Source organism: Desmodus rotundus, chromosome 7 (assembly GCF_022682495.2).
Source record: "Desmodus rotundus isolate HL8 chromosome 7, HLdesRot8A.1, whole genome shotgun sequence".
Lineage (NCBI taxonomy): Eukaryota > Metazoa > Chordata > Mammalia > Chiroptera > Phyllostomidae > Desmodus > Desmodus rotundus.
Window position 1 is genome coordinate 136,446,039 of NC_071393.1, and position 22,590 is coordinate 136,468,628.

The window sequence follows — 22,590 nt, forward strand, 5'->3', positions numbered from 1 at the left end:
GGGGGCCTGGGGGGGCCACTGAGGGGGGTCTTGAGTTTGAAGCTCCTAGCAGGGGTGTTGCAGGGGCTTGAGAGAGTCTGAGATATCTGTTTTCTGCTACTTCATGGTGCTGGGGACCAGGCTCACTGTGTGTTTTTCTGTATGGTTAATTAATTAAGAAAACATCCATGGGTGTTCAGCCTGAAAAACACGAGTGCCAGATTTTCCAGCACCTTCAAACACTTAGGAGATGATTGTTGAAGCAAGGCTGGGTGTGATGTCTCCCTCTGGTTCAGCCTGCTGCAGTGTCCACCCGCCTCTGACCCACAGTCTAGCCTGAGGCTGTCATGGAGGAGGTGGCAGCACGTGCGTGCTTGTTGAGTGAATAAATGACCTGGATGGGAGAGCGTTCCTCGAATTGAGGGGGCTGACAGGTTGAGAGGAGCAGGGGCAGGAGGGTGGGGCTGCATTAGGCTCTTAGGGTGTAACTCTCCCACACCCTTGCAAGAAGGGTGTAATTTAAAATTTTATTTATTTAGTCCTGGCTGGTATGACTCAGTGGACTGAGCACTGGCCTGTAAGCTGAAGGATCGCCAGTTCGATGCCCAGTCGGGGCACAGGCCTGGGCTGTGGGCCAGGTCCTTAGTTGGGGGTGCATGAGAGGCAACCACACACTGATGTTTCTCTCCTTCTCTTTCTCTCTCCCTTTCCCTCTCTCCAGAGATAAATAAATAAACCCTTTAAAATAGAAAAAAGAAAGTTTTATTGATTTGAAGTAATACAGCAATTCTCAAATGAGGTCTCTCAGAAATTAAAGCATTACCCATGAACTCCGCACCCACCTGGATCAATCCCCTTTCTCCCGGCCCCCCCCCCCCCCCCCCCGCACACTGCTCTGTTTCGAGGGGCTTTTGCTGGACGCCCTGTGTGGTGCTCTCACCTGGCCTGTGCCCGTGTCACCATGTGGTCTGAGTTTCATGCCCTCCCGTGTGTGTGTTTTCTACCCCGAATGGGGTCGCTCCGTAGGTGTGGACCCTAAGTTGCTGTTCCCCTTAAGCGAACTAAATCTTGAAGATCTTGCTGCCTGCCTCTCAGGATGTGGAGACTCCACCTAATGACCTGCAGGGAGGTGGCCAGCAGGCTTATGTCATGGATGAGGAAGTTGAGGCTCAGAGAGGTCACGTGACTCCGACAGGGTTCTGGCCGGAAGGAGGGTCAGGGCCTGGAGGAGTTGGAGGGGGGCAGGCACGACTGGTGAGGGTGTGGCAGGAGAAGGGGGTCCAAGGCCAGAGCTCAGATGCCTGAGGGAGGAGATTGGGGCCCCTGGGACCTTGGTGATTTGGCTGTAATTCGGCTGCAATTCCGGCGTTTGCTGAGTTCTCCGGCTAGATGCTGAGGGATCACGCAGGCACTGCCCAACCGCACACTGTCCTCCTCCAGGCCCCGACTCCTCTGCTCCTCAGTGGCCTGGGCTGGGAGACGACCGGACTGAGTGGACCCTGCCTTCCGGGATAGGGTCTGAGCCCCCTTGGGTGCCAGGTGGGCCCAGGTGCCGGGCCAGGCCCTGCTTCCTCCCCTGCAGAGAGTGGCAGCTCTCACTGTGACTCCAGCTCCGGGTGGCCTCTGCTGGGCACCGTCGCTTAGGACTTGGGTCACAGTGATGCGCTTGCAGGAAAGGCCAGCCCACCTAGGCCGGCTCAGGGTGTGTGACTGGCTGTGCGTCCCAGAAGGCCCTAATTAGGGCAGTTCCCTCAGGGGGAGGAAGCACAGGGGAAGTCGCCTTCAGCCTCCTCACTGTTTCTTCCTGACTCACTGCTGGCCCACCCACGGGCTAGTGGGAAGTCACCAAGCCACCAGAAGCTTAGGGCACCTGCTGGTTCGTGGGCCTTTCCCCATTCTTCCCAGATGGGCCTCAGTTGACACACCCTCAGGCCTTGGCTGAGAAGCCAGGGCAGCCCCGGGTGGGGCTGCAGGTGAGGGGAGGGTGTGGCCTGGGCGTGTGTCCTGTGCCAGCGCCCTCACTTCGTCCTTGGCTCGGTTTCCCAGGGCTGTGCCCCACCTGATTGCTTTGTGCCCATCTCCTTGGAGGCCACTGGCTTATTCACAAGGCCACTTGTGCCCCGCAGTTAAAGGGCACCACTGCCAGCAGGTTCTGCTCCCCGCTTCTGCCACAGAGTCCCAAGGAGGAGCATCAGACCCCACAGGGCCGTGGGCTTGGCTCCGTGCGCCCCAGCCCTCCTGCTCTGCTGGCCTGGACAGGCTTTGTGACCTGTGCGGTGTCACCTGGACCAGACGGAAGCCAGGGGCACTGCTGGGTGCAGCTGTTGCCCTGGGGGGTAGGGACGCCCCTGCTTTCCAAGCCTGTGGTGAGCCAGAGCCCTGGCCCATGTCCCACGGGGCTCACTGTTGGGGTTCTCATCCTGGCTGGGGGACCCAGTCTGGAGGGTGGGGAGCATCTGAACTGGCATGACGTCAAGTACGCTCCTGTTTTTCAGGGCCGACTGGGCTGATGTGAGACCTCCGCCCTCCACATCCCGACTCTAGGGATCAGCTGGCGCCCACCAAGTTCCTCCTTCGCAGGCCGCTTTGAATCAACCTGAGGAAGCGTTTTTGTTTGTTTAAGTACAAGTGCCAGACTCTCTTTCCCCGGAATTCAACTCAGCCACCCAGCTGGGACCTACAAAAGGTGTTCGAGTTGGGAGGTGTTTCAGGGTGGGGGCAGTTGGTGGGGGATCGGGCATGCTCCGAGCCGGCGGGCCGGTGGCGCCCCCTGAAGGAAGCCCTGGGCGACAGCCACACCCGCAGGGAAGCTGCGGCACTCGGGGCCTGCGCCTGCGGGCGGCCTGGTTCTCCCGGGAGCGCACTGAGACGCCCCCATACCGCACCCCCCCCCCCCGCCCCGCCCCGCACGGCAGGGGCCGGGGAATTGCGCCCGGCCAGCCGGGCCTGGTGAGGGAGAGGCTGGGGCTGGTGGAGTCCGCCACAAAGGGCGCTTTGTCCACCGGCTAAAACAGGCGCTTCCCCCGGGTATTTACTCCCGGAGAGAGTGTAATGCGGGGTGTAAGTTACCCTTTAACAGGCGACTTGATCCGGTCGCCGAGCTCCCCTGAGCTCATTTCCCAGAATAAAGGCGCCCCCACCGCCAGGTGTGCGTCAACCTCCCATGTCTGGTCTGTCAAGAAGGTGGCGTTGCTATCACTGGGAACCGAGGGTCCTGGGCCCCCTCCCCAGCCCCTCTGTGCCGAGCAACACTGGAGGCTCACAGCTGTTTCCTCGGTGGCTAGAACCTGTCTGTTCAGTTCCCCTGGTGCGAGCGCCCACGCTGGCTGGGCTCCCGCTGGGGAAAGGGCTGTCCTGAGCCCATAGTCGGAGCCAGCTCACAGGCACCGCCACACCATCTAGAGACTTGCACTTCTAGGTCAGGTCGCTGGGCCCACAGACCCTTGTGCACCTACCTTAGAGGTTAAATAAAACTTCACGAACTTGGGGCTTTACAAATAGAAATTTAAACCCCAGGTGCGGCTTCAGTGAAGGCAGGATATGGTCAGAGCCCTCGTGAAGGAAAACCGGTTCAACAGTCCCCTCTGGTCCCACCAACGGGGTCAAGGGTGGTGAACACCTGGCCGGCTGGCAGCTTGTGTACAGGTTGGCCTTGACCTACAGCTGGTTGCCAAAGGCCAGCTGGGCCAATCCATGTCCCCTCGGGAACTTGGACCAGAATAGAGGAGGAGAGGTGGTCATGGCGGGAGGGAGTGTGGCTAAAGGCCACGTGGGAGACACAAGGGTCCCACAGGGCACTCTGACAGGAGGGAGGAGAGACCAGGGCAGGGGCAGGCACCAGGGAGAAGAAATGCTGGCGGGGAGGCCAGGGGCCCCAGAGGGACACAGAGAGCCTCCTTCTCTTAGACCCAGCTCTGGGCTCCAGGAGGACCGCCTGTCCGGCATGGGCTGATGGAGTGGACAAGCCGAGTGGGAACACTCGGGACGGATGTCTGTGGAACCGGGGTGCGCTCTCCCTCCAGCCTGCTGCAGCACACGGGCAGAGCCAGGAGACAGGAGGGGCCGCAGAGGAGTTGGGGAGGCCGCTTGCAAGAGATGATGGTGACTCTGCGTGATGAGTCTCGTGTGGGTCAAACATCCACCTCCTGGTACACGGAGGTCAGCACGCCCTGGCTCATGGGCTGCAACGCTGGGGCATGGCTGCTGGTCGGCCAACAGGTAGGCAGCGGTGGGGGGAAGCCTGGCTCCTAAAGAGAGTGACCCCCCTGTGCGAGGGGCCTGGTGACCACGGGGACAGCCCAGCTGGGAGAGGCCCAGGGGCAGGGGTGTCCTGGTCAGAGCTGACATTGCTACATCTTTGTGGATACATACATTTGACCACGACTGAGGGTTGTAATGGAACCTGCCGGAAGCAGGCATAGCACCAGGCAGAAAGGTGGGACCCTGAGGCCCCCAGCTTGATGCACAATTCAGGCCGGGGAACACGGGACAAGCCCAGCCTGCTGGCTGAGCCCCTGGGTGGCTGGAGAGGAGCTGACTCTAAGCCTAGGCCTCCCTGCTCTGGTGGGGGCGGGGCTCCTCTAGTGCTCCCAGCCCTAGTCAGGGGCCTGCAGCAGGAGGTGAGTTCCCCAGCAGTTTGCTCGGGAAGTCTGGAGGCGTTTCTCTTTGAAGGAGGGCAGCTGCGTGTGAGGGGCACCTACTGTACCCACCGACTCACTGATGTGGGACTGCGGTAGGCTGACCGTGTTTTGCAGGCTTGCTCCAGGCTTCCTTGAAAGGCAGGCTCTTCCAGGCCAGTGGGTCCTGAACTTGGGTGTGATCAGAATCTCCTGAAGGGTTCCTCAAAGCACAGGCCCTGAGCCCTGCCCCACAGCAGTGGCTGCAGCCCGGGACCCTGCTTTGGGCACCAAGTCCGGTTCAACTGGGAACAAAGCTTTGTCCTTGGACGGAACCGCGCCTGGGACTGATGGCCATGGCTAGACGGTGCTTGGGCTCTGGATGGGGTCTGTGCTGTGAGCTGAGCCCCTGCTTTCTTCTGCAGGTGGGGCAGAGCTGTCCTGTGGAAAGGGGGTCTTGGCAGGGGTGGGGGACCCAGGGCCTGCGGGACCTTGCCTCTGATGGCAGGCAGACGCTTGGTAGCCAGTGGCACCACCACACACAGGGTGGACTCTGCTGCTGCTCAGGCCCCTGGGTGGGCGCCCAGGAGGCCACGGGGCTGGTTTCACTGGAAGAGCCGCTTGGTTTCAGGCCGGATACAGACAAGGCTCTGTCTGCCCCTTTTCAGAGGGACAGCCAGCCCTTCAGTCGCGGTGCCTGCCTGCCACTGTGCACTGCGGCGAAGTCCTCCCCACAGCTGGCACTTTGTGGGGTGGTGGCGGGCCTCCCGCCAGTCCCCTGGATACTCCAGCCCACTGCTAGGCCCACCATGAGGTGCCTGGGCAGCGGGTTGTGGGTGTCAACTCACCTGAGGGAAGTGCTGGCAAGGCAGGTGTGGTGGCGAGTTGGGGAAGTGACCAGGGGAGATGGGCACGGGCCCCCCCATGCTGTGGGGACACGCTCATGGCCTGTCCTTGGACTCTGCTCCAGAGGGGAGGGGCTGCGCCCACCACCTGCACAGCCCTTTTCTACCTTGGGGGTGGGATGATCATCCAAAGCAGATGATTGGATTTCGAATGCTGGCTCTTCATTAACTAGTTTGTTTGGTCCCCAGCTAGTTATCCTGTCTGGGCCCCCACTTCTCATCTGTGAAATGGGCATCAGTAGGGACTCACAGGGTGGGGGCAGGTTCAGTGGGTGTGGGCAAACCAAGGCCTGGCACAGGGCGTCTGGGACCCGCTGGCTAGGGATGGCAGGAGCCACACACTCCAGGATCTCTGACTGGGGCACAGGCACCCCTGGGACATAGAGACAAGAAGGCTACCGTGAGCAGAGTTAAAGCACAGGGTTTAAAGTCTCACCCTCAGAGGGCGGGGCCCTGCTCTCTTCCCTCCTGGGAGCACGAGGGTGGGATGGGAGGAATGTGCTGTTTTGGGACAAGCCTGCCCGACTTCCCGCCTGCAGGTGAGGTTGAGGGTCCCTCTTGGCTGATGCAGCACCCCCCCAACCAGGTGCTCCTTTGAATGGGGTCCCCTCTGTCCCCAGTGCCCAACAGTTCCAAGAAGTCCCCAAGTTCAAGATGTCACACTGGCACCACCTACAGGCCACCCAGGATGTGTCCTGCTTGTTCCCAAAGCCCTGAGGAATTGGGGGCCTGGGTGGGTTCTGAGAACAGGAAGTACTTGGTGCAGCTTTTTGAGGAGTGGCTGATACCTGGCCAACTTTCTGGGGGTGGGTGGGCCCATCTCTGACATCCTCCAGTTGCCCTGTGCCACTACCTACCAATCACCACTGGCAGCCACCATACCACTACACCTCCCAGAGGGAGCCCTCAGTCTCAGCTAAGTGCCCCTCACGCCGCCTGGTACAGGCGACCGGTCCATGGTGGGCAAGAGGCATCTTTATTTATTCTAGAGAGGGGGAGACAGAGCGAGAGAAGCATGGATTTGCTGTTCCACTTATGCACGCATTCATTGGTTGATGCTTGTGTGTGCGCTGACTGGGGATCGAACCCACAACCTTGGGGTACTGGGAGGATTCTCCAACCAAGCTACCAGGCCAGGACCATAGCATTTTTATTAGAGCAATTTTTATTTGCCCAGAGGATTACAAGTGAACGAATCCACAGGTAACAAAGGGGTGTGCTCCTGGGGCTGGCGCACCAGCCCCTCTGCCCCCTTCCAGGGCCATTTCCCTTGGTGCTAACCCTCCCTGTCACTGCCATTGAGTGGCCTCCAAACCACACCCAACATTACTGGGCATTCAGCACCCAGCGTCCCATCGTCCGCTCCGGCTCCGGCTCCGGCGCTCATCTCAGCGGAGCAGCCGTGTGGATGGCTGACCCAGCTCCCAAGGTTGAGAGGCCTGGATGCGCGTGACTGGCACCTCTGCTCCTTTGGCGTTCCTTCCCTTTTCGGGTCACAGGCTGAGACTTGGTCGTGTCCCCACCCAGAACTGCTCCATTTCCAAACACCACCCCCTCCTCGTCCGAGCCTCCCAGCCTGGCAGCTTCCTCGCCCCCTGCCCCTTTGTGAGCCTGCTGCTGCCGGCCTCCCAGACTTCGGTCCCACGGACTCCTCTTTCCCGGTTCGGCAGGCCTCGCTGCTCTTCCCTCGGCCGCCTGCACTTGTCCCTGTAGGCCCTCGACCGCACAGGTGGGAGGCTGTGGGCCAGGATTGCGGAACAACTGTTGGCAGAGGCAGCGCCTTTAAAAGCAAGATCTCTTTATTAGTCATTTTACCAAGTACCAACTTTCCATTGTGTCCGGATTTTGGCGCCATTGGTTGAATATGAAATGCAGACCTTTCATTTATGTGGAGAACAGAAGTGATTCTGTGCGAAGGGACAGGCCCTTCCCACTTCAGCAGAACGCGGGCGGACGAAGGGTTTGTTTGCAACCATCGTTCATCTCTCCATCTTCACTGTCACGGTTTAGGTGACCTTGCCTTTTAGAATGAGAGAGGGGCCTTCTTGTTCACACAGCCACAGGACAAGCAAGGACTCTCCAGCAAAGAGCCACCGGCCCCCACGAGGACTGCTGCCAGCCGTGGTTTATTAGGTCGGCTGGGAGGACCAGCCGGAGGGCAGACGTGGGTTTGCAGCTTCAAGGTGACATTCTTGGTCACACAGACACTTGTTTCAGTAGCTCAGGGCCTTTCAGTCAACTTCCAGCCTCCACAACAGCTCCCTTCGGAGCAAAGCCTTCTGGGTAGAGACTTTGGCAGCTGCCTAACAATGATTGCTTTCAGCCATGTCTCACGAAACTGTTTTCCAAGATGGAGCGGGACTAGCCAAGCCCAAACGCAGTAAGAACCAGGAAACCAGGTCAAGGGGACTCAGCAGGGTCCAGCTAGGAGGACAGCTGACGGCCAACCTCTGTGAGGTCATAGGCCTGTGTGCACCAAGCGGCCCGGTGTCTCCCCAGGACTGCCGGCTGTGCGGCCTTGGTTTGCTGCCCAATTTTCTCCTGAGAAGGGCCTCATTCCTCCTACCTGCCTACCCGCGTGGGGCGTGCGCCTCAAAACCTGTGCTGTTTCACAGGGGCTCCAGGCTGTATCTTTCAAAGTGACAGGTTTTATTATGCCTGAAGTCAGGTTTCTTCAGGACACAACGAGAAGGGTCTCGAAGCAGGGATTTCAGCCTCTGCGGAGCAGCCGAGGAAAGCTACTCTGCCTCCGCGTTCAGGAACGAGGGGAGCGCGCAACTCCCTTCCAGGTACGCAGGGGGCGAAGCAGATGGAAGTTACACGAAACTTCTCCGGACGTATTTTCATTTTAGATTCAGCAGCGTGTCGCTGACCGCCCCCGCAATCCCCTGAACACGCACTTTAAGTCAGCACACACTTCTCCTCTTGAAAGAAGACGTTCCTTGATACCGTGTGCGAGCAGCTCTGTGTTTCCAAGGTGTCACTGCAGTGAAACCCCACCATCCCCGTGGAAGCCTAACCCCGCAGCTCCTTAGCAACGCACGCCCCACTCTTCCCGGCCGCCGAGCTCCACTGCGGTGTGCGTAACTACTCCAGCGTGTGAATGCCCAGCTTACTTCAACTTCCACCCAAAAGTAACTCCCATCTCCCAAATTCTCCACGGAAAGCCGCAGGGCGATGAGGAACACCAAATTAGCATGAGCGCGAGCTGTCCTCCATTCTACAAGCTCCTTCCGTTTCTGACCAGAGCGTTCACGGCCACGCAGCTTCGGCTCACACAGAACCACAGGACGAGGGAACGCAGTGACTCTACTGGTCTGACAAGCACATCCTAATGGCAGACGGATAGAAGACTTCTGTCTCTTCCACGGTGTTAAAAGAGCTCCCTAAAACTAACTCGATCTGCGGCTTTGCCTGTCTGTACTTCTTCCTATAGAACTGACCAGGTGTCCTAGAGCCCAAGGCCCAGTCCCAACCCTGGCCAGGTGACCATTGGCACGTCACTGCCCCTCAGCTCTAGTTTTCTCCTCTGTACCTGGGCCTGTAGGTCCACCTTGCTTGGTTCTTAGAACTAACTTACTGCGACGCACAGCCCTGGTGTTGGGGGCGCCCCAGGGAGCCATGGGGTGCACCCGAGGGCCCTGCTCTCCGTACAGGTCAGTGGTTTCCCGGGTGGCGTCCCTGAGAAGGACGGTGTCTCGGGCACGGCCCAGACCAAGAGTGGGCAGCACGTTACTGGCCCCTAGGTGAGGCCAGCACAAGCTCAGGTTCGAGAGCAGACGGCCCAGTGAGTGATTTCTGAGATGGGGTCTTCCTGAACCACAGGGCCCACTTACCCAGGAGGCCGCACAAACATCTACCAGAGAGGACGTGAATCCCATCGGGATGGACCCCTCCCCACCTCCAACGGTATCCTGAGGCTGCCCAGTGCCTTCCTGCCAAGTGCTCCCTGAGCTGAGCACACGAGGCACACCTGACCCCACTCCACAAATGAAACAGAGGCCCAGACACCGCCAGGAAGTGGCGGTCATTGGACAGACAACGGCACGGGCTGGCCTGACACAACACTCTGGAGACATGGAGAAGCAGGGGAAGAGACGCAGCCAGAGACCAGCCGGGCCTCCAGCTCGGTTCCACAGCCAGACCCCCAGTGCCCTGCAAAGAACCAGGTTTCAAACTGTACTCACCTGCTGGCAAGCTTACTGCTCGGAATGGTTTTTAACACACACGTCTAGGGGTCTGGTCATCGCTTTGGCTAGAGATGAATGTCACGCAGTACCGTCTGGTATTAGCCGAACTGAAGGACTGCCAGTTGATTTTGGACTTCCTGAGGGAATCTCCTGGAGCGTGCACCCCCCGCCCCCACCGCGTGGTCTGAGTGGCCCACCTCGAAAGCACGTCAGCTGAAATACTGTGCTTGTCCACCCCCCCCCAGTCTTCACAATGACCTCAGTGAGAATGCACATGTCATTGTCTCCACTTTCCACAGAGAAAACGGAGGCTCAGAGGTCGCAAGGGCAAGTAGGAGAATCCCCAGTGTAAAAATATTTATTGATATTGAATGTCAACGGGTGAGTGCCTAGATCTGACCCCCAGCTGCTACGGTAACTGAAATGTTGACTCCCCAGTTCTTCGGGATCCCTAAGGATGGGCCAGTGTGGCCGGGCCAGTCTGACCCCACCTGCTGTGCACAGGGCGCCTCAGGGTCCGACAGGTACATGGGAGTGGCGGGAGGAACACTGATCAGGCCAGGGTGTCTCACAGGTGCGTTTATTCATGCCAGCAAGGAAACGGCACTTCTACAACATAGCGAGCCCCGAGTCCCCATCTAACGGAGCTTCACCACACAGCCCGGTGACGCTCCACCCGCTGCGCACTTGGGTTCAGCTGCTTAGTGGTGGCCGTGAGCAGGTGCGGGACTTGAACCTTTGGAAAGAAGCAAAACACAGATCCTGCTGAGGACGGGCCAGCAGAGCCAGGTCGCTGTGTGAGCATCAGCAGGGCACGGAGCGGAAGCACTGTTCACTGATCTGAAGTTCAGAGAGGTGTCTCCACCCGGGTCACCGGGGAGCTGAAGGGTCTGTGGGGTCGATGCACAGGTGTGCAGCTCACCTGCAGGAGAGCACTGGGGGGCGGAATGCAGCCTCCCAAAGGTGAGGAGCAGTTCTGGGTGAGCCGGACTCAGTTGGCCAGCTTCCCCATCACTTGGGGAACAAGGTGAAGGGCCGCCCGGCACTAGCCAGGGCCGCAGGCACTGGTGCTCTCCTCTAGGCACACCGCTGCACAGCGCCGCGCCTCCACTGCTGCCTTGGGCTGCCCCACCCGCAGTCTAGCTGCCCAGCTGGCCTGGTCTCCACCTGCCTGCAAGCAGGGCTCCCACTCGGCCCACAGGGACGAGGGGTGGATTTTAACATCCAAACCACAAGAAGCAGAACTTCACGCTCAGAACATCTCCACTGCGCCTTCTATTGGGGTGGCCAAAAAGCCTTTAGTTTTTTCCATCAAACAAGAGACACCTTTTTCCTTTTTACCAATAACTTTATCCATTTGGATGTTTTGAGTATGTTAGGTATCTCCTGCTATTGGCTTCTAGTGGGGAGGGGCCAGAGGTGCTGCAAACACCTTCCAGTGCATGAGACAGCCCCACGGCAGAGAATTATCTGGGCAGGATGTCAGTATTACCAAGAAACTTCGCAAACCACTTTGTCACATTCGATCGGTCACAGCACCTTCTCCACACGCTGAAAAACTTTTTGTGTTTCAGTTGTGTTTTTACCTTTCTTCAAACAATAAAGCATAATATGTTGAAAATGTTGCATATCTTCTTCCATCTTTAATATTAAAGTGGCTATATGAAAATTCACTAATTTTGATAAGTTTTTGTTTTTGGTTGTTTTAGAGAGAAGGGAAGAGAAGGAGAAAGAGGGAGAGAAACATCAATGTGTGGTTGCCTCTTGTGTGCCCTGCACTGGAGACCCAGCCTACAACCAGGCATGTGCCCTGACTGGGAATCGAACCGGTGACCCTTCGGTTTGCAGGCTGGCACTCAGTCCACTGAGCCACACCAGCCAGGGTGAATTTGTTTTTTTAAATGCACACTGATATGACAGCTGCCACAATACAGTCTAACAAAATTGTTCTGAATGAAGTTAAAGACAGCTGAGCGCCACTAGAGCCATCGTGTGGAAAGGCCCTAACGGACCTTCCGGCCGACTCAGTGCGTTCACCGAATGACGAGTGAGCACCAGTTCCGGGCACCGCGACGCCCTGGCCTGGGTCGGTGCGATGGTGTTTCCCCTCCCCACCCACTCAAAAAGCAAAAACCTTACCTTTCAACGCTTTACTTCTTTTATCTAAAACACAAAGAAAGGCAAATTGGTCACACTAGCGCTTTACAAAAAGCCCTTGGACAACTCACTGAGGAGGTCAGCTCCTGGCAGGAAAGCTCACAGCCTGTGCCAAGCTGCTACAGGAAACTTTCAGAAAACGGGGCTTCCTATGTCTCATGGCCAAGAAGCAGAATTTCTACCACAGACGTCCTGTAAGCAGCTAAACAGTTTCCCCACATCTGCTCAGCCCTCTACTCCACACCCCACCCCAAACTCCAGTGTTGCAAGGCAAAGTTTTCTCCTTTCTCTCCTCTTTTTGACCAATCGCTTATTCATACATGATTGGGCCGCAGCTCTGCTCCACTGAGAACCAAATGGCTACCCTGCTGCAACTCTTAATATGATTACTTCAAATGTGCAGCACAACGGAAGAGGAACAGTAAAACAAGGGACACCATGACCTCACCCCCAGAGAGTCCAGTCTGCATTTCTTAAAACTAAGCATAGCTGCTGCGCATTCAAAATAACCACTGTCACACCTAAGAAAAGTCACAATTCCCTGATACCCTGGTCTTCCTCAAATTTCCCCAGCGGTCCCCTAATGTGTCAGGGCTGGCGTGTATCCCCCCCATCTTAGCGAGGTCCACCGGCCTGCCGATGGCCACACCCAGCTAAGAACCACCATCCTTCATAGGGTGCACCGTGACTCCTTCTGAAAGGCACGCCCTCCTGACCTCCAGTGAATCAAGCATGGAGACTCACCAGCGCTCCTGATTTTGTAGACGATGAAGGCCATCAGCCCCATTCCCATCCAGATCTCCTGGTAAACCTGGGTGTAGTAGGGCTTCATGGGGACCCAGACATTTTTCACGAGGCTCTGAAACATCTGCAAAGGAACACAGTGATAAATGTTAACATGACCGTGGCTTTAAACTGGACTGGCAGGGACCTCCCTCTATTTATTAAGTTTACCTGATCTCCCCCAACCACACATCAGGGACCTGCAGACGCCAGACGTGCCCCTGACACATGCACCCTCACGGATCCCCGCTCTTGGCTCTGCGAGCGCCACCCTCCCCTTGACGCCTCGACCCTGGCCACCGGAGCACTCAGTCACCTCTCACCGCTCAAGCCTGCGCCACACTGCAGTGCCATCGGATGTACCCCAAGAGCTACCCTCCACTCACGGTGTGCCCCAGACCACTCTTACAGCTTTCAAGCTGAGACCTCGTACGTCTGCACCACCCGGCTAAGGCCTGTCGGCATGGCACTTAAAGCTGGAGAAGAGCATGGCCAGGGCGCGGGGGTTCCCTGGGGGCCCCACGCGCAGGCTCAGGCGCAGTGGTCGGCTGCACCTTGGTGCTGCTTTAAACTTCAGCCCTACTGAGGTTTAAGCACTTGTGAAAGTGTGACGTATTTGAAGTGTACATCGTGGTGGGGACGTCGTACAGGTGCGCACTGTGAAAGGATCTCCCCCATGCGGCTAATCAACACGCCTACCACCCCACGGCCTGTCTCTCGGCGACACCATACAGCACAGGTTGTGAACTACAGCCGCCACATTTTACACGTACCTCCGTCTACAAGTCTGTCGCTAAATACGAAGCAGCTTAAGACGACAAGGCTATGTCCTAAGAGCTGCAATTACCACATAACTTATTTCATGAATAAAAATGTTTACCAATTACTGAACCTGATCAGTAAAAGCCGTCGATTTCTGCACTTACACAGCTCACCTTTACGTGCAGGTCTCAAAGTAATGCTTTTTTCACGTTCGTGGTTTGCGACGTACTCTAAGTGGGACACACCCACTTCTCTCCCAGTGAGCTTTGGAGCACCCGGTCCACCTCCTGCAGCCATTCCAACCGCTGTCAGGGATCACCTGCGCGGCCTTCCCATTTCGCAAGAAAACGCCCCTTTGCTTCCCTGGTGACGCAGCCTCACCCCTCGGGCTGCCTGCACCCGGGCTCGCCTCCGTGAGTTCTGGTCCCCAATCATGGAAGCCTGGGGCCTGCCGTCCCTGCTCGTTCCTTCAGCAGCGGAGACCTGAGCCTGCACTAGGCAGCCTGTGTGCACCGAGACCCCCGGGCCAGAGTGCATGTCGGGGGGGGGGGGGGGGGGTTGGGAAGAAGGCCCAGGGGCTGCCCAGACCCCAGCTCCGGCTCTGCCACTCCCCAGCTAAGTTAAACTGCCTCAGGTTCCACACCTGTAAACAGGGCCCAAAACAGTGCCTGCCTCAAGGGGCTGTCAGGAAGGTGGGTTACTCCACGCCAGGTGTTCAGTGTCTGGGGTCCTCTGTCGAGCACTTGTTACATAAAATACCACTGCTGCACTAGGGAAGGGAAGGCAGGCCAGGCCACAGTCAGGACCCCCGCTCTCACTCTAAGAATGCCATGCAAATTTGCCAGCATTCACAAAGCACTTCCTACCCTTTGCCTCCTGCACTGTTCCCCACCCCTACAAGTGAGACCTTGGATCAAGTTGTCTGCCATCACCCAACCCTGCTCCTCGAGAATCAGCCCCCAGGCCTGGCTTCCAGCTCTTCCCAGGAGAGCCTGGAGCTTGACCCTTGCAGGAGGTGGCCCTGTCCTCTTCCTGGAAGCCCTCAGAGTCCCTGTCCTCAGATGGAACTGAGATGCTCTGCCAGCATGAGGCTCCAAGAAACCAACAACCTGCTTGAGTAGGAGCCTGAGGGGATCCTAACAGGACCTGAGGCCGTCTCTGGAAGCCCGGGGAAGGGCAGACCTCAGAGGCTCAGAGGGCAGGCCTCTCCTGCTGGCACCCAGCAGTGAGTGGGGAGAGAGGTGCTCCAGGGGACCAAGAGGCCAGAAACCTGGAATCCTGGGCTGTGTTGGAACCAGGTCTGCCTGCTCTGCTCTCAACCTTGGGCAAGTCCCTGAAGCTGCTGTTTCAGGAGTTTTCCTTTCTGTGAAACAGGGCTGCCTCCTCCTGGACCCCAGGCACCTGGTGGAACTCAAGGAGACATCAAACCCTGCCTAGCGCCTGGTGTGGAGTAAGAACTCAGTGAACCGTCAGAGCGATCCTTTAAGGAGCTGACTACACACATCTGATTACAACAGGAGGGCGCAGAGAAGCGGCTGGAGGGTGCAGAGGAGGTGGGTAAGAAGGGACCAAAGACATGTCTGCTGTCCTGACGTTTTGCTCCGGACCAGGGGCCCCGGCATTGTCTGCTCACCTACAATTATCCTGGCTGCTATCTCTATACTACAAACACTTACCTTTCCCCGGGACTTTCCTTTTAACTAAAGTTGTCATACGGGGCTGAACAAGTGACATGTTCTCAACATCTGACAAAGTGAGGCCCCTACTTTCTCCGTCTGAGTCCCCTCTGGCCATCCACAGTTCCCGGCTCTGTGTGCGGGTTTTACAGCACCACAGGCCCACTCTACTCAAACGTCAATCGGGGGTCCACCGTGTCTGTTTCACTCTGCAAAGGTTTTGGCACGTTAACAGCAAACCACTCCCTGACCTCACTGGAGGGAACGTCTGACCCCAGGCCGGAGCTTGCAGGACGAGTTCGACCCCGTTTTGGTCCCGTTTCCCCTCCCCCATGGCATACACACAGTTCCACCTGGAGACAAATGTGTTGCGGGAACTTTAGGGACTCGGGGGGAAGGTGCTAGACGCGGGTAATGGTTCTTGCTTGGACTCTTGGCTCATCACTGGCTGCGGCGTGACCTCGGCTCGGCGGCTGAATCCTGCACGGCTGAGGACGCTCCCCATCAAAGGGGGACGGGGGCGGCTGCCGCCCACTAACCCTAACCCCTGGACTGGATTCTCCAGTTTTGGGGACCGGGGCGGAAAAACTTGCGCGGGCAGGGGAGGAGCTCGGCCCCAAGGTCAACAGGGGTTGATGTGGGGCTGCTGTAGGGCTGGGGAGGGCCCCGCTCGCCGCCGGCTCCCCCGGCAGGCACACTCAGGCCCGAGCCTTCGCCGGCCACCATCCCGTCCCCCACGGTCCCGGCTGCCCACGCCGAGCACCGGGCACCGATTCCCGCACTCACCCCGTCGCAGGACCAACGGCTCAGGGAGCCCCAGCACAGCCAACGATTTGGAAAGGTCACCGAATGCGCAGGCGCTGCGCAGGGCCTGCCGGGAAGGCGGAAGGAGCGGCGGCTCCCCAATGCCAGAACACTTTCCAGGTCGCGGCTGCTCACCACAGCGCCCCCAGCGGCCGCTCCGATGCTGCAGGCTTGGAGGTGGAGCGCCGGGGGAGGGGCTTGGGTGTGTTTCAAAAAACAGTGACAAACCCTGGGGATTTGTCCGGGTTGCGGGACTTTCAATGCTGATACTGGAAAGGGCCTGGACAAAGCGGACGAGTAGGTCAACCGGAAAAAGGGACCGTCTTTACTTGCTCAGCTAAAGCTCGAGAAATTGAGTCCCCTGCCTCTGTGGTTTTCTTGCCATTTCTTTGTTCTATTGACATCTTTGCTCTGCATATTTTAATGCATCTATTCTGTGCCTAGTAATTCTACTCAATAACCAACATAAAACCTTCCACAGGGGCTCCAGACACTGGACCTAACACATACAGGCTTTAAAAACAACTGTACCCTGGCTGGTACAGTGGATTGAGTGCCACCCTGCGAACCCAAGGGTTGCTGGTTTGATTCCCAGTCAGGGCACACGCCTGGGTTGCAGACCAGGTCCCCAGTAGGGGGTGCTCAAGAGGCAACAACACACTGATGTTTCTCTTCATCTTTTTCCCTCCCTTCCCCTCTCTCTAAAAATAAATAAATAAAATCTTTAAAAAAGAAAGAAAAAATCTTTAAATAATTACCAATCTAGAATTCAGTGTATATGGAAATTGACATTCAGTGAAGAAGGTGAAATGACATTTCAGACAAACTGGGACTGAGGGAATAATCACCACTAAATCTGCAAGGGGAAAAAAAAAGAGAAAGAAAGAAAAGCACTCATTATTCAGGCAGAAGGAAAGGAGCTGAGATGGAAGGGAGGAGATGGGGGAGGGAAGATCAATGGACACAGTCCTGCTTCTGAGAGAAAAAAGCTTATGGTCAATTAATTGCAGCTGTATTGGAAACTTGGAAGGCTTGCTTGCCACTTTAGGATGCTGGTTCTCAAAGCATGGTTTGGGGGTCTCCAAGGCCCCCAGAGAGTCAACATTATTGTCAAAATAATGGTAAAATGTTAATTGTCTTTTTCACTAAAATTTTCCACAAGTGTATGGTGGACTTTTCCAGAGGCTATGTGACTTGCGGCATCACAAGAGAATGAATACAGAAGCAGGTATGAGAATCCAGCCGTCTTCCAGGAAGGCAGACATTAAGAGATCTTTGACAATGTAAAAGTGTCACTCTTCTCACACAGAAAAACATATTTATTTTTTTAGATTTTTATGGGGAACCGTTCCACGCGTGAGAAATGTGGCCCAGCCCCCACTTGGAAAAGCCAGTGGGGAGCGAGGTTGGCGGGCAGGACCCACGCCCACAGACAGGTTCTCCCGTGGGGAATCAGGCCTGCATTGCACCTAGGCTGCTATGAGACTTGCTTTTGCTAAAACTCCCTCACCCTGAATTGAGGCAGCAAATGTTTACTGAGTATCTTTAATTTCCTAAAGTCTGTGCTAAACCACCTAAGTATGGAGTGTGGGGAGTTTCCCCCTTGAGCTGTAACATCCTTCTCTTTGAAGTAATTAGCAGTATTCTGTCCTTTGTTGTCCATAAAAGGTAATCACCTCTGGTGAACCTGTGCATAGTAAATGAGGACCATCCTTGATGGAATGTGCCCAGAAAAACAACAAAAGCCTGTCCAGGCGGGGATGGGCCCTCTCTCTCGGGCTCTCTCTAGCCCTCTCGCCTTCTCTCACTTAGAGAGAGTGGCCTCGCCGTCCCTTTTCCTCCACAGGATTTCTGTAGTCCGTGTGTTTTTGTCTATTGCTGCCACAACACAGGATCCTGCATCAGATTTTATTTATTTTTAGAGAGAGGGGAAGGGGTAGAGAAAGAGAAGGAAAGAAACCTTGATGTGCAAGAAACAACCATAGGTTGCCCCCATAGGTTGGGGGTTGCACGCCCCCAGCCAGGGACCTGGCCCCCAACCCAGGAATGTCCCTGACTGGGAATCGAACTGGTGACCTTTAGGTTCACAGGCTGGTGCTCAATCCACTGGGCCGCAACAGCCAGAGCAGAGAAAAAAAAAAAAAAAAAAAAAAGAATTATTTTAATTTTAAAAATTATTTTTAAAGATTTACTTAATTTATTACACCTTTTTTGTTTTTTTACAGATTTTATTTATTTACTTTCAGAGAGAGGGTAAGGGAGGGAAAAAGAGAGGGAGAGAAACATCAGTATGTGGTTGCCTCTCACCCCCCCACCCCACTGGGGACCCCGCCTGAAACCCAGGCACATGCCCGGACTGGGAATCGAACCAGCAACACTTCAGTTTGCAGGCTGGCACTCAATCCACTGAGCCACACCAGCCAGGGCAAAATTTTTAAAAATATAGTTACTTTTCATAAAAATATTCTCTTTAACTTCATATAGTTTTATTATTTTAAAATGAATTAAAAAGTAAAAAAAAAAATACTGTGATCCCTGAAATGGTAGATGTAACACAGTTAAACAAAAATTCTTCAGGGTCTTCAATTATTTTAAAGAGTGTAAAGGGGTCCTGAGACAAGGACCAGGTCTGACAACCACCGTCTTAGAATAGGGACGCTTTAGACTTCGAACATTTCAGAAAACTGCTAAGGACAACAAACATTCAGGCGAAACTTGAAGAGCATCATTGTAAGCTATTTCAAGACAAAGCTTTTGAACTTCAAACTTGACTTGAGATCAACAGATTTTTAATGTCTTCAGTTGCAAATCCAACACATCCCAGGAACCAGAACCATGCAGCTTTGGCATCAACAGCAACTGAAATTGCTGTTCGTTGTTTTCCCCCTCTGGGCCTGCAGCTCACGCTGCTCTGGGAATGCAAACGAGCAAACCTCCAAGGCCGCAGCTCTGCAGCAGGCATCCCGCCTGCTCTGGCCTCGCCGTCTACAAGCCTCTTGGGAACCGTCAAGCTGCCTCTTTTTAACTGAACTTTAGACAGGAATGCAAGACGAGCTGGGGCGTGTGTGGAGCGCCAAGACTTACCACACCAAAGGAAGGGAGCTCAAAGCCATTCAGTCTAGGAGACACAGAATGCTAACTAGTGTTTAGTCAGGAAAACGGCAGTTAAATGAGAAAAAAAAATCTCCAAAGTGAAGAATCATCAACACACTGTCTTCAAACTGTAGTTAAAAACTCAAAACTCAAGAGGACGGAAGAAGATAGTAACCCAAAAGCATCAAAGACCACAGAAAAAGCCCTCAAGAGAATGTGTTAAATGAACCTTTTTCAGGAAAAGAGCAACTTCTACTTAAAAACATATTCATTACATTAGCAAAGGACAACAGCCAGTGGGAACAGTGGCATACCAGGGAACACAAACACCAGTGAGTTCCAGAGTTGTTAGTGGTTACAATATATTTTGAGAAATTTAGAACATGTGCTAGACTTCACATAAAGTATGAAGTTGAAGTATTTCCAAATCAAGGCTGCACTGTTTGGAATAGTTGGAATACACGGCCCAAAGCTCATCATAACACTGGGTTGGCCAAAAAGTTCGTGTATTTTTTTCTGTAAAATAAAACACACATTTTTCATTTTCATCAATAACTCTATTGATTTGGATATTTTAAGTAAGTCAGCTGTCTCCTGTGTGGTAGATTGTTGATTGTTCTCAATTAACATCTCCATTTTATCACTGTCAACTCCAACTGGTCTACCTGATCACAAGCATCTCCCATTGAGAAATCTCCAGCACAAAACTTCACAAACTGCTTTGGACATGTTTGATCAGTTGCAGCACCTTCCCCATACACAACATAATTTTTTTTTTTTGCATTTCAGTTGTGTTTTTTACCCCTCTTGAAATAATAAAAGCATAATATGCTGAAAATGTGTATTTTCTTCCATCTTCAGTATTAAAATGGATACACAAAAAAAATCACCAATTTTGATACATTTTTAAAAATGCATGCTGCTATGACAGCTGTCACAATACAATCTAACAAAATTGTTTTGAATGAAGTTAAAGACAACTAAGCACTACTAGAGCCATCCCACAGAAAAAAACGGACAAACATTTTGGCCATCCCAATGTAAGTTAGTGGTGAGGCCAGGATCTGGACCTGAGACTCCCAGTTTGGTACCATACTGGGCTCGCCGCCTTCTCTTTTTGGTGTGACGCCAGTAGGTCAAGCCTGCCTAGTCCGACTTGTGCTGCGGTTTCTCGAGCTAATCTATTTGAGCATTTTGGGGGCATATTCCAGGGCCTAACTGATTGTGGACTTCACACTATTGGTCCCCATACAGATTCTTTCACACGGCTCTTTCCTGAGAGCCCCCCATGGTGCCAGATGCTGCACTGGGCACCAACAGTATAGTGGGCAGACGGTTGTCATTCCTCTGACTCTCCCATCAGGCTGTTTCCTAGGGTTCTGTCCTCCGCGTCCCTTTATTCATCCAGAGCTTGGTCTGGACTATTTCGGCGGCTTTGGGGTTTTAACCACCGTCCATTTGCTGACGACCTCCAAATCTGTGCCTATCACCACCTGCCTACCTGTGCGTAGGGCAGTGCCCCTGAGACACACGCTTAGGGAGAAGGAAGATGAATTCAGTTTATTTGTGACATAAATTTTATGTTCTGGCCTCAGAGAACTTCTTCCAGATCCTCAACTCAGCCATCAAGGCTGCCAGTATCCAGACCTCTGCCCACGTGCCCCTCTCCTATGCTCCCCTCCGAGTCTTCTCTGGTCCGATTCTTCCCTGGTTGTCCCGCAGGCATCCACTTGGGTGTCGTTTTTCTCCAAGAGGCCTTCCCTGAGCTCCTTGCTCCTCTCCCCCAAATTAGGTGCAAGGTGTTCCAGTTTTGCAGCCAGCCACAAGACAAGCACAAATCCCTTGGCGGGTCTGCTTTCCGCCTCCGCACCCTGAGCTCTGTCACTGCGGTATCCCGTGTCCCTGCACAGGCCAGGCACACGGGCGGGGCGGGGGCTCCGTAAATGCTGTGGACCAACCCCCAGAGGGAGAGGGCGGAAACCCGAGGCCCAGTCTCACACCTCCAGTCTGCAGACCCCTCGCCCACGCCCAGACAGCGGAGCGGCCCCCTACACTGCCCCTGGGGACCGCTGACCTGCTGCCCAGGTCTCTTTGCTGGGACCGGGCGAGCCCAGCTCCCGGCAGGCCTAGCGCACCACACGGGGCACAGGCCTAGGGCACTGGCGCGCTCTGATTGGAGGGCCTCTAGCAGGGCGGGGCTGCGAGCGCCGTCGACGCTGCGTGGCGTTCCCGCCTTCGCCAGTGCCAGCCGGCGCCAGTTTCCTCCGCTTGGTCTGGCGGTTGAAGTGGCCCTGACTCCAGGCTACGACCATGCTACGCAAGCTCACCGTGGACCAGATCAACGACTGGTTCACCATCGGCAAGACCGTGACCGATGTGGAGCTGCTGGGCTCGCCGCCCGCCTTCCCGGCGGAGGCGGCCAGGGACGAGGCCCGGCGGGGTGATGGGGTCCCTGGGGCCCACCCCGCTGCCTCGGCCCCCGCCCAGGCCCAGGGGGAGGCGCGCCAAGCGACGTCCAGGAGGTAGGAGGCCAGGCGAGGCTGAGGGTGGGTGTGGGGCCCGGACCCCTGGACTGGGGCCCTGTGGCACATCCCTGGCCCCCGACGCCCCGGTTTGTGAGCTGTCTACGGATGAGTCCCATGCCGCCACCTACACCAGGCTCGCCTCTCCCGACCAGAAGCGGAGTTCGACCGAGTTTTTTAGTAATGGACTATTTCTTAAAGCTGTTTAGGGTTACTGAAGAATTGAGCGGAGAGTACTGCGTGCCGTGCACTCCCCCCACCCTCCCACAAGTGTTTACCCTTGTTAGCATTTGCTATAGTTTGTTACAGCTGGTGAACCGGTGTGATGCGTCATCAGTAACTGAAGTCCATGGTTAAGATGAGGGTTCACTGTTGGTGTTGGTGCCCCGACCTGTGCCCACCATTGCCCTAAAAATCCTTCTGCTCCGCCTAGGCATCCCCCGGCCGGCCACCACTGATCTTTTTAAATAGCGCTGACCACAGGTATGCAGCCTTTTCACACTGGCGACTTTCACTTGGCAACAGGCGTTTAAGGTTCCTCCGCGGCTTTTCATGGACTGATAGCTATTGGGTTGGCCAAAACTCTGTTACGTTTTTCAGTACAGTGGCTCCAGTAGTGCTTAGTTGTCTTTAACTTCATTCGAAACAATTTGGTTAGATTGTATTGTGACAGCTGTCATATTGTTGTGCCTTTAAAAGAGCATCAAAATTGGTGAATTTTTGTGCAGCTATTTTAATATTGAAGATGGAAGAAGACACGCAACATTTTTGGTGTATTATGCTTTATTATTTCAAGAAAGGTAAAAATGCAACAAATGCAAAGATTTGTGCGGTGTGTGGAGAAGGTTCAGTGACTGATCAAACATGTCGGAAGTGGTGTGTGAAGTTTCTTGCTACTACTGACATTTTGGCCAAATAATTCTCTGCCGTGGGGCTGTCTCATGCATTGGAAGGTGTTTAGCAGCACCCCTGGCCTCTCCCCACTAGAAGCCAATGGCAGGAGAGAGCCAACATCCTCAAAACATCCAAATCAATAAAGTTACTGGTGAAAATGAAAAGTGTGTCTTTTATTTTATGGGAAAAACATAACGGGCTTTTTGGCC

At 55.0% G+C, this 22,590-nt stretch overlaps 2 protein-coding genes across 2 annotated transcripts in view; one reads left to right on the top strand and one right to left on the bottom strand.

The window, feature by feature from the left end:
• Positions 1-10,254: 10,254 nt before the first annotated feature.
• ATP5MJ (ATP synthase membrane subunit j) lies at positions 10,255-15,984 on the bottom strand. Its single transcript, XM_024567803.3, has 4 exons — positions 15,855-15,984; positions 12,592-12,715; positions 11,830-11,853; positions 10,255-10,426 (listed from the first exon to the last, which is right to left on the bottom strand). The coding sequence occupies exons 2-4, from the start codon at positions 12,713-12,715 to the stop codon at positions 10,392-10,394; spliced, it is 183 nt and encodes a 60-aa protein (XP_024423571.1). The 5' UTR covers positions 15,855-15,984; the 3' UTR covers positions 10,255-10,391.
• A 5,291-nt stretch (positions 15,985-21,275) lies between these two features.
• The window catches only part of TDRD9 (tudor domain containing 9), a 61,684-nt gene continuing 60,369 nt past the window's right edge, over positions 21,276-22,590 (top strand). Inside the window, exon 1 of the mRNA XM_024568108.4 lies at positions 21,276-21,487. Within this exon, the coding sequence (XP_024423876.3) occupies positions 21,276-21,487 (212 nt within the window). The remainder of the gene's footprint in view (positions 21,488-22,590) is intronic.

What these genes read in the sequence shown, in the direction of transcription:
- ATP5MJ (XM_024567803.3), bottom strand. Translation starts at nt 12,715, where the DNA reads ATGTTTCAGAGCCTCGTGAAAAATGTCTGGGTCCCCATGAAGCCCTAC. An exon ending in CTACAAAATCAGGAGCGCTG is followed by an intron (nt 11,854 to 12,591) that starts GTGAGTCTCCAT and finishes TTTGTGTTTTAG; the next exon opens with ATAAAAGAAGTAAAGCGTTG. An exon ending in AAGAAGTAAAGCGTTGAAAG is followed by an intron (nt 10,427 to 11,829) that starts GTAAGGTTTTTG and finishes TTCTTTCCAAAG; the next exon opens with GTTCAAGTCCCGCACCTGCT.